Source organism: Asterias amurensis, chromosome 2 (genome assembly GCF_032118995.1).
Source record: "Asterias amurensis chromosome 2, ASM3211899v1".
Lineage (NCBI taxonomy): Eukaryota > Metazoa > Echinodermata > Asteroidea > Forcipulatida > Asteriidae > Asterias > Asterias amurensis.
The window spans coordinates 16,888,865-16,900,318 of NC_092649.1; the positions used below are offsets into that span (position 1 = coordinate 16,888,865).

The window sequence follows — 11,454 nt, forward strand, 5'->3', positions numbered from 1 at the left end:
CATTTTATAAAAAACGGTTACAAACGCTTTTCAAAGACCAACTCGACCGATCCAAGGCAATGTGTCCCTTTAACACCACTCCAGCCCCTAATGTTGTTGGTACACAAAAGCTACGGATGACTTATTGATGTGGTAATTGCCTCTGTAACGGGATGGTCCTTTGTTGTGGTATTGTCACTCACTCTAGATTAAACAAAATTCAAGATAACGACTCGGCACACCAAAATAAACCAATTAACTTTAGAGAGGCACGGTGTCAGAAATAATATTGAGGTGTGTAGGTACGGAAATGGCGGCCATATTTTTTGTTGCGATTATTCTGTTCCATTTGGCATTTTTATACTAAGACTGTTAAATCCATAGAGCTATATTATGGTTAAATCAGATTAAAATTACATTTACCGAATTCAGAGAAGCAAATCTCATGCTTTGGGGGTCTTATTTTTGTACTTTAAATTAATGGTGTCCCCCCCCACCCCCAAAAAAGAAAAGAAATAATAATTATTAAAAAAAAACAATGTTTAAATCTCTATAAACTAATGTTGATCCTTGGATACAAGATACTTTTAGTTTTATACTATTATTTAGAAGTAAACCCCTACCCTTTGAACAACCCTTTTCTATAACCTTAAATAAAAATTGATAATCCGTTTTGACAAATCTGTGTGTTTAGTTCTGTTCCTTAATTGCTTTGTATCGTACATGCAATTTTCCAACTTTCGAATGAGTTTCTGATTTTCTCAATGTACTTTAGACGTCAGTTCAATCTTCTTATATATATAGTGTCTTTTTAATTCTGAAAGACAAGTTCATTTAACCGTTCCACCAAAACCTTCGCCGCATGAGGGCGCTGTTCATGATTAACGGTCAAGTTTCGACTGGACAATGTAGCCGCGCCTCTCGGATAAGTTGCCGAGTCTCCCTTTTGGTCCAATCCTCTGCGCCATCCCATAGCACTCCGTATACGGAGTGGATTGGACCAATTTATGGGCATTGTCGTTCGTAAATATTCGGTGCGGGACATTCCATGTTGTACCTGTCTGTAATTTGTTTTCTTGTTAAATTTCATTATCGTAAACTAATGCTGGCAAAAATATTTGTTTCACTTTTTGAAAACAATGTTACTTGATTTCACCATATTTGACTAATTAATAAAGGGAGTACATGAACTTCAAAATAAAGCTCTTACTCAGTCTTAATTATTGTGAATAATTATTTTTTAAATTGGGCAATTCCACAGAAAATGATACATCATGGTGAATGATGAACTTTGTATAAAAGCTTAGTTTTCAACTGAAACTCAATGAAGACAGTCTATATTTGAAGAAAGTAAGAAATTGCATCATTTTGACACTGTTTCAGCTTCTGAAAGAAAACAGTGGTCAAAAGTGTTATGTCCACAACGTTCCAAATTGTAATGTCCATAACGCCATGTTATGTGCTCTAGAGACCAATGCGACAAATTCTGTCAAAATGAACCTCAACATCTTTTACAAAATATCTTGGTACCAAAAATACAATGACTGGAATCCAAAACTCACAGACTTTTGTACAAATGTAAGGGGTAGTTCAAATGTTATGTCCAAAAAACTTGAGTGATATCTAATAAATGAATAAGAACAATGCATTTACCACTTTTATGGTCCAGTAATCCATCCTTTCATACTAAACATCCTTTGTCCTTGCCACTTCACCCCTTGGTTCATAGCCACCAATATTGTTTCTGAAATAGAAACTTTGATTGGCTGTTATTTTCCCCCTTCTTTTTGGATCCTTTCCTTAATCCCTTTCCCCTCTCTTTTTCTATAAATGGATATGTATTTGTTTGTACTTGTTTTATGCCTCTGAAGATGGTCCAGTTTGGATCGAAAGCTAAGGTCAACTACCCTATTCATTATAATAAATGAATAAGAGATACAGTATGCTCTCCATACGGACTACTATGTTGTGGTAATAAGAGATTTTAGATAAACATTTTAAAGATTTTGTTGCTGAGCTCTTGAACTTCTGCAAACTGTCCGAAAAGTAATGTCTGTACAGTTGATGGAAAAAAATAATACCATTGCTCATAATACTATTTTTTTTAATTTTAAATAATAGGCCTAAATATAAAGAAACAACTTAAATAAATCTTGTTTGTATTAAAAATGTCAGTTTTTATTTGTATTCAATTGACTGTGGACATATTTTAATTACTAAAATAACAATTTTTACTTTACAGTAACATAAATAATATCAAATAATAAACCACACGGAAAACTGACTGGGTAAAAAAGTTTAAAGTAACCAAGTTTCCCTTGTGGTTTTTTATTTGATTTCTGAAATAAAATGCTGCATCCCTTTGATATCCACTGGCTGCTGCTTCCCACCCAGGTTGTGTCGTAAACTTGGGCATGATCCCTGGCTACATGGCAGTTAACAATGTGTGCATTCGTTTAGCTTCCCTGGGTTGACCCAGGTCTGCCCCGGGATATGTTCGAATAGCTTTGACGGGGCTCACCTGGGTCCGGTCAGCCCCCAGTGCCCTGCTTGTGGAGTGGGTCACTTTGGGGTGACCTGAGGTACATGATGTCACCACGAGAGGGCGAGTGTGATCGTTCAATTAGCTATTGTCAGGGGCTCACCTGAGTGAGGACCGCGGGGTAGACCCAGGGAAGCTAAACGAATGCACCCAGTGTAAGGCTCTTGACTGGCACCCCAAACAAAGATATCGACACAACCGGGAGACCGCCAACATAGAACTAGACAGTATGATACAAGCAACATGGCAGCCCAGGCTGTATAGTTCCCAGGGAGCTGAGAAAGATTAAAGGAATGTTATTGGTCCAATGACCCGAGCTCTAATGTATAGTGCATTGATAAGTTATTTTATCTTTAAGTACGCGCTCAATCAGATTGGCAGAATGGAGTGGAGTGGTGATAAAAACCTATATTGCACGGCTAATATCACTACCATGCGTATTGTGTGTTCTATGTCACGCGCCAAGTTTGCTTGAAGATTAATACGTTATCACACACGCGCTCGTGGAAATACGGAAAATATAGCGCGTCTGCGTCAATATCCAACTCGGCCTTCAGCCTCGTTGGATATGGGACGCAGAAGCGCTATATTTTTCCGTATTCCACTCGCGCTTGTGTGATAACTTATAATAAATTGCAGTTATAAGAACTACCTATTATTATCACTATCACTACTAATTATTTGCATTATTATTATTATTAGAAAATTTTGCTTATATGAATAGTTCCTTTAACATAAACTTTCCTTTCGATTAAATTGCTACATCGTTACAATAAAGCAAATTTGTCATAAATTCATCTAAATATATTCAGCTCTAAGCAATGTGGTCTCCACACATTCTGCCATAATCAAATAAAAAAACATATAAAATAATGTATCTTTGTAATAAAATAAATATTGACATTTCTAATTTCCTCCTTTAGAAATATTCAGTTCTGGTATTTCATTCAGTTTTATTCTTTACAAATTTAGATTTGTTGTTTTACTCGACCTAATATTCTGTTTGTATTCACTCTGACTATTATTCAGTGATGTACTTCTTGAAAATTTTCAAAAAAGAACACATTTTAAATATCTCCTTTCAATGGTTTTCTAGTACTACTCGAAGTGTTTTGCATGGTTAACAGAAAGATTTCAGGCTGTGAATGATGATTTTCTCCATTAATCTCTGAAGTCTTTAAAATTCAGGCATTTGTGAGGTTTTGATTTGTCAACAAAATACAAAACCAACTAAATGGTAGAAAGGTTTGGAAAATCCGTACAAGAAATCCTCCCTTTACAAGACATTTAGCCCTTTTAACACTACTCCCAGGGGTTTCCCAGGGAAAAAGGGCGGCCTTTTCACATAAAAGGAACATTACAGAATTGGTTTTTTGCTAGCAAAACAGTTGCTGGCAGTGTAAGCACTTTATGTAATCCACCGCATACATAAACTGATAAACCTGTAGAAGTTTGAGATTGATTGGCCATCTGGGTCATGAGAGAATAGTGAAAAAACGATTACAAATTTTGCATTGCATTGATGCCAAAATAAAAATGAATAAACGCTCACTGAGCGATAAACTCCAATTGCGAAGTTAGATTATTTATTTCTCATCAAAATATGACATTTCAGACAGAAATATATCAAGGGATGTTTTCAACAATCATCATCATTAGACTGTGTAAGTTTTATGTAGATCTGTGATCTTCACGATTTTTATTTCTTACCAATTCTGTAATGTTCCTTTAAGATTGCTTTAGCCCCAGTCTTTCCCGGCAAATGGGCATTCCCCAGGGAAACGTCACCCCTGCTCTGGAGCAGGGGCAAGCGGTTAAACCCTGGGTTATCTTGAAACATGCAACCAGAACCTTGTAGAATAGGAACACAGTGTGAAAGTGTGCTCGGGTAACCGTGGGGTAAAAAAGTCTTGGGCCACTCAAGGACTGTATTCCACTTTTGCTTGGATAAGAGATACAGTGTAAAACAGGGCTATCGACACCTATGACAAAGTTGAATAAACATGTAATGCATATATAGAAAACTATGAAAGTTAGCAAATAACAGCCTCTCTTTTTACTTGTATATTCTCGTGCTAGAAATTAGAAATTTTTTCCTGCAGTTTATGAGTTAGATAAGATTGGGATATAGTCTCATGTATTGACCTGTATGGACAGCTCTTGTCCATGAATCTCCTGCCATGTATGACACAGCTGCTTCCTCAATCTCTCTCGATCTTCAAACGACGGCAAGACCAGCGTCCAAGCAATCTCTGGCAGGGCTGGACTCTCCACTTTCCCCTCGCCACTTTCCCTACTCCCATAGTGGTCCATGGTGATGTCCACTACCACGTCCATGACCTCAAAGACGAGGGTCACGTCCCGCGAGGAGAAATCACTGACCACAAGGCGTCGGAGATGCTCCAAGGCTTGGACCTCTAGGATCTCGTACTGGGGGTTCTCGGGAAGGACCTTGGTGAAGCTGGGAAGAGGGTAACTGACGTGGTCTTCTCGGCACAGGGTCAGATGCTTGTCGGTGACTACCAGAGTGCGATGGGACTTCTCGCAGGGATGGAGTGGTTCACGAATTGCAATGGGACTATTCGGGATAGGATGCACCTGTTTAAGGCATCAAAACAAGTTTAAGCTACTATTTTGTGGATCAAAATTAACCAGTCTCTTCAAAAACAAAACCATTCATCTTAGTACAAGTTTCTAGAGCCCAGACAATCAACATGCCAAGCTGGCAACAGCCAATCTCTATCATACAAACATTGGTTCACAATATTAATTATGAATTTCACAAATCAAGTATTGTGATTCAGTAACTGAATCTTTTTAGTGCACACAGGGAAAACAATTTTCACTTTTTACTTGTAATCTGTGATGAAATAAATAAATTGAATTGAATTGAATTGAACTAGACGACGATACTCTGGTCATTGTGAAATCAGCAGTTAGCTTGGTAGGACTCGAACCCGCATCCTTTTGAATGCAAGTCCTGGGGTCGATTTCACAAAGAGTTTAGGACTAGTCCTAACTTAGGACTAATCCTAGGAGATATGAAAAATGTATGGCTAGTCCTAAGTTAGGACGAGTAACTCGTCCTAACTCGGGATAAGACTAGTCTTAACTCTTTGTGAAATCCACCCCTGCAATCTAACCACTGGACCATGGTCCTCCCAGGTCAAAATGCCAGTTGAACCTAGTTAACTGGGGTCAACTGGTTCAACTGTACAGTGACCAAACTCGTCCATTTTTCATATTAACCAACTGGTTTGGACTCGGTTTAACTGTGTTGAACCAGGTTGAAATTATAAACCAGTTGGTCTCTGTCCATTTTCCATATTAAACCAACTGGCTTTAACTGTGTTTAACTAGTTTATCAACTGGTTTCAACTAGTTCCAGTTAAACCCAGTTTGACTAGGTTCAACTGGTTTCAACTAGTTCCAGTTAAACCCAGTTTAACTAGGTTCAACTGGAATTTCGACCTGGGCCTACCTGATAGACAAGCATGTAGAGAAGAATGCTGGTTCTCTCGATGCTAATCTTGGGATCTTTGATACAAGCAACGATCAGATAAGTCAAGTCATTGATCGTCTCGTCGTTTGGATAGGAGAACTTGACTGAGCTTGGATGAAGAAACTCTTCGGTGTAGGATCGGTGGAGCTTGTAGGGGTCAACGACCTGTTGGCTACGATCTGGTGATTTACTGGATCCACTGGAGATGGGAAGAACCTTCAAGTTGACCACAACAAGAAAAAATATACATCACTAGTTTTTGGAAAAAGCAAATTCAATTCCATCAAGCACACCATTCTAAGCTGAGAATTCTTTTTAAAATTGAGGTTGTCCTTTTTTGTTTAGTGAAAATCACATTCTTTTTTTTTACGGCAGCTCTCTAATGGCGAGATTAGAAATGGCTTCTTGCACTGTAGACAGCTGTATTGTGTGTTAGGGCAGAAGAATTTGACTTAGTTGCAAACAAAAGCCGACAAAAATCTCCCAAATTCCAAAGATAAACGAATTCCAAAGGAAGGGCACCAAGTTTTTTATTCACTCAAACATAGAAGAATATGACAACAATAAGCTATAAAATGAGGAAATCAATTTGCAGAATGCAAAACAAAAATACCAGTTAGAAAACGGAAGTTCAAAATACACAAATCTTTTAAGAAGAGAAAAAACCTAAAGCTAAATAATTTGATTGAGTGTTAACTTTCAAGTTTACAAATAATACACACAATGGAGTTTATTAAGAAAGACTCACCTGCATTAGCCATTCCAAAAACCCCAGTGTCACCTGGAAGTTTCTTGTCAATAGAGATACAGTGTCAGCAGCTGTCTTTGCCGTCAGCCTCAACTTCTGATCAAACAACCCAACATCCACCTCAGCAATGTCCGTCAATTTCAGTATGTGCTGACATTTGACCCTCTTCCTGCTCTTGTTCTCTGTGGCTGTCACGAGGACCCCGCTGGCATGTGGGGATTTCAAGACCTGACCACCGTTGAATCCAGCTGTGCTGATTTGCTCTTGTTTCTTGGAGTCTGCTTTGAGTTTCTCCTTGATGACTGAGTCGCTGTTCATGCGTCTGTGTCCACGCACCTCCACTGGTGGGCTGAGGACTTGCGATTTTGATGAGTCTGCGGAGAGTATGTACACTGCACGGTCGCTGAGCATCACACACGCTGAAATCTCAACTGAGGGTCTCTGGAAGGCTATTGCCCCAACCCATACCACGTGGGTGAGCTTCTCAGGTTCAGAGACTATCTCAGCAATGTTGTCATGGAAGTATTTAATGAGTTCTGTTGCCTGCATGTCTGCGATAACCTTCATCGGTTCAGAGAGTTCTATCCCAATCTGTTGATTGCACTGAGTTAAGTTCTCTAAGCTCAGCGCGTCGTATGTTGGGATAATGCGAGGAGAGCTCGATCGGGAAGGTTTTGTATACACAGGACTTTCATGTTCAGAAATTGTTATAGCTGGAGATACTACAGACATTCTGGCAGCATCAACAACAGCAACTTCACGCTCAATCTTCTTCTCCTTCTGTAAATTATCCTCACAAGAAACCTGGAGTTTCATCACCTCCTCCGACATCAACTTATCCCTCGCTCCATCCACGATTGACTTCTCCTCCAGTCCGAGCACTTTCAAGACGCACACTAGAACTTCTGCCGCATCTTTCAGCTTGGGGAAGATGTGACTTGGCAGCTGCACCTTCCCGCTGGTCAGACCGTGGAGCAAATCCACAAACTCTTTTTGTGTCTCTGGTGCCATCTGCTCCAGGTAGCCCCTGATTGAGGGGCCCTGGACCTCCGGTTCTTTCACACCGTCTTTAAGATGTCTGGGACCGTATGTGCAGAGTACGGGCCCCCGGAAGTAGATGTGGAGATGGAAGATGAGCTCTGGGATGGAGTTGATCCCCTCGGCTTGATGGCGAGCCAGCTCATCAAATATACAGTGAAGGAGGGCTTTAGGACTTATCTTAAGAGTTGGTGAAGATGGATGCTGAAAATCTGATCTTGCTGGCGATCTGTGAAAAGAGTGTTTATGTTTAAATTTAAAAATCTAATACATCTTTGTAAAAAATCTCACAAAAGTCAAGTCTGGATTCAAAGAAGAGGTGAAATATTGACCTAAGACATGTAATCTCTTTCCAATCCTTTTTTATTAATCACCTTAAAAAACTTCAAAACAAAACAAAATTGCTTTATATTTACCGATTAAGTTTTTCTTGTGGTTTATAACTTGATATAAAATAAATTTGCATAAGTGCAATAAATTTATACAATGCATATCAGTCTATTGGGGCCACAGAAGGTATGTGATTGTGCCAAATTTTAAAAGACTTTTTTTATGATAATATTATAATCGGGTGAGGTTCTTCAGTAGAACCATATGTAAATCTCTTTTGAGTGGTTTTTAGTGGTTCTGAGAAGACAACTCAATATTTTGATCAGATGCATCATGCTCTGACCATCCAGTTAATCTCCATGGCAGTCTTTAAAGGCAGTGGACACTATTGGTATTTACTATTGGGGGAGCTGTTGATAGTATAAAACAATGTGAGAAACTGCTCCATCTGAAGTAACGTAGTTTTCGAAAAAGAAGTAAATTTCCAAGAATTTGATTTCGAGACCTCAGGTTTAGAATTTGAGGTCTCGAAATCAAGCATCTGAAAGCACACAACTTCGTGCGACAAGGGTGTTTTTTCTTTCATTATTATCTTGCAACTTTGATGACCGATTAAGCTCAAATTTTCACAGGTTTGTTATTTTATGCATATGTTGAGATACAGCAAGTGAGAAGACTGGTCTTTGAGAATTACCAATAGTGTCCACTGTCTTTAAGCAGCAGCCAGAAACAAACTCCAGCATCCTCCTGAAGACACTCGGAGCATACTGATTGAGACGTTGAGCCGTCAACTGGTTCTTTTCAGAAAAAACACTACTCAAAAGAGATTTACACATGTGCTTACCGCAAAACATCACCTGATTGTACTCCCACTATGCACAGTTTCAAATCCTACTTAAAAGGCACTGGAAAACTGTGGTAATTTTCAAAGACCAGTATCCCACCCTGGTGTATCACAACATATCGAAATAAAATAACAAATCTGTGAAAATTTGGACTCAATAGGTCATCAAAGCTAGAAGAGATTAACAATGAAAGAAAAAAAAACCACCATTGTTGCACAAATTGTGTGCTTTCAGATGCCTTAAAAAAGGCTTCAGGCCTGAAGTCACTAATATTTGAGTGAGAAATTACCTCTTTCTAAAAAACTATGTTACTTCAGAGGGAGCTGTTTCTCAAAATGTTTTATACTATCAACAGCTCAATTATTTTGAGTAATTACCAATAGTGTCCAGTGCTTTTTTATATTACAATGACACCATCATTACGTGTTCTCTGACTCACCTAGTACTGGGTCTTGCCTCTTTATCTTCTGAATCTCGAAACTCTTTACGTTGGCCTTTTGGTGACCTACCCTTGCCTGGGGATGACCTCCCTCTGGCTCGGACGACATCAGGTTTAGCATGGGGGGCTTCTTGAAGCTCATTGAGCATGGTGAGCCACGCCTCCCCTCCCTCTCGTCTGATCTCTTCGACCTTTGCTCTGAATTCAGCATCATGTGCACTCGAGACTGAAAAAGTATTCAAGCATTTAAGAGAACCAATTGAAAAAAAATAATTTGAAGAGAACTGTACCATCCGCTTTAACCCTTTAGCACGCATAAGGGTCTGTCCACGCTAATGGGTCTTTTTGGTTCCAAAAGATACCTTTTTGGACTGTGACTGGGAGGGTACACAAAATACAAAATTTTTCCCTGTATTTTGTTTTGTACAATTCTCTGCTGATAGTGAGTGTGCTTACCAAACAGTATAACAAATGTCTTATTATTTAAGAAGTTACGCAGTTTTCTTTAAGACACATTGTTTGTAACGAGGACAGACATTTTGTATTGGAATTGACTAGAAATGGATGACACAAATAATTAATTAATTGATTTACTCAAAGGTTAATTAAGTTAGACCCATTGCCCCTATTTTTATGGTTATCTGTAAAAACCAAGAGTACCTTGAGGTTTTTCAGCTGGTATGAATGTTTGTTTTTAACATGGACAGACATATTGTGACAAATATCTGTCCATGTTACAAACCTAATATCTTCAAGATAACTCTCTGTAGTTTCTTGAGTACCCACGCAGATGTCTTGGTTTTGCCTAGAAACATTCTTTGCAGGGACAACAGAATTGTAGGGGACAACATTTTTGGCAATTTGTTTATATTATTATGCCTTTCTCACCATTTATGTACGAAATGTCTGTCCAACATTCCCCTGTTACAAACATAATCATCTTGAAGATGATCCCCAGTTATTGCTAAAATACAGATAAATGTGTCTTGCTCTTTGCAAACAAAAACCTTGAAGTGATTTGGAATGTGCATGGGAAACAAGCTTGACAAAACTCTTCTTGTTTATTTTTGTCACCCATTTATAAAAAAAAGTCACATCAAATGGTCCCATTAGTGTGGACAGACCCATTAGCCCGGAGGTGCCCTGTGTATTACCACGCATGCCGCCCGAACACGCCCACGCAGTTTGACATGGTGTATGAGTTATAAACATGCTACTAAAACGTAGCAAACGGCTGTAGATAGAGTGGAAATCTCAAGACAACAGTCTAAAAATAGCACATGGTCCACATAAGAGAAAATGCTGTAAGGTTCAAAGGTCGAAAGTCATTTCACAATCAAACAACGCATGTACGAGTAGGTGCTTTTTCTCCATGTGGAGCAGGCCGTTTTCTATGTGTGGGTGGACTGTATAGGGGATGTACCACGTACTACGCGCACATGTACACAGTAATGACGGTCTCCCGCTTGTTTCGCAACAAACTTCTGGTGTTTTTATACACAGAATTCTGTTATTTGGAAGGATTTTACAAAAGGTTTTAGGTACAGAAGTGGGTAATAGATCGAGGCATTCATGTTTACATTTCTAAAGGTATGTTGTGATTATTTTCAACCACTTTTTGTAGCTTTGTTTTCCTGTTAGACGACAGTAAAGTTAAGAAAACTTGTGCGCACAACTTTCCACGTAAAGAAACCTTCACTTCATACGCAAACAATGTTTTCAAATTTTTGTTGATCTCTCTTATGTTTCCAACCTGAAAGCTTGAATTTGGTGAGTCAAGCAGTTATTATTTTTATTATTATCCATACCTGATGCTTCATCACCAGGTACTGCGAGACTGTACTGACTATTCATTGAGCATACTGACTTGGTGGACAATGAGGCTTTCCTTTGAGTAGGATCAGCAATATCAGCTTGATTCACGGCCAAGTTGTGTCTCTGCAAAATCAGACAAACAAGTAAAATAACACTTTATTTTGTGCATGGGATTTTGTGTTATTTGCTTTACTTGATTCATTAGGGAAACGAGCC

The 11,454-nt window shown here is 38.8% G+C and overlaps 1 protein-coding gene across 3 annotated transcripts in view; it reads right to left on the minus strand.

Moving 5' to 3' along the window:
* Positions 1-2,130: 2,130 nt before the first annotated feature.
* The window catches only part of LOC139950768 (nischarin-like), a 33,086-nt gene continuing 23,762 nt past the window's right edge, over positions 2,131-11,454 (minus strand). For all 3 annotated transcript variants that reach the window (XM_071949581.1, XM_071949573.1, XM_071949589.1), the window contains exons 10-14: positions 11,232-11,361; positions 9,424-9,649; positions 6,772-8,038; positions 6,003-6,239; positions 2,131-5,119 (exon numbers count right to left, since the gene is read on the minus strand). In XM_071949581.1, coding sequence (XP_071805682.1) covers positions 4,655-5,119; positions 6,003-6,239; positions 6,772-8,038; positions 9,424-9,649; positions 11,232-11,361 — 2,325 coding nt within the window. In that variant the 3' untranslated portion in view covers positions 2,131-4,654. The remainder of the gene's footprint in view (positions 5,120-6,002; positions 6,240-6,771; positions 8,039-9,423; positions 9,650-11,231; positions 11,362-11,454) is intronic.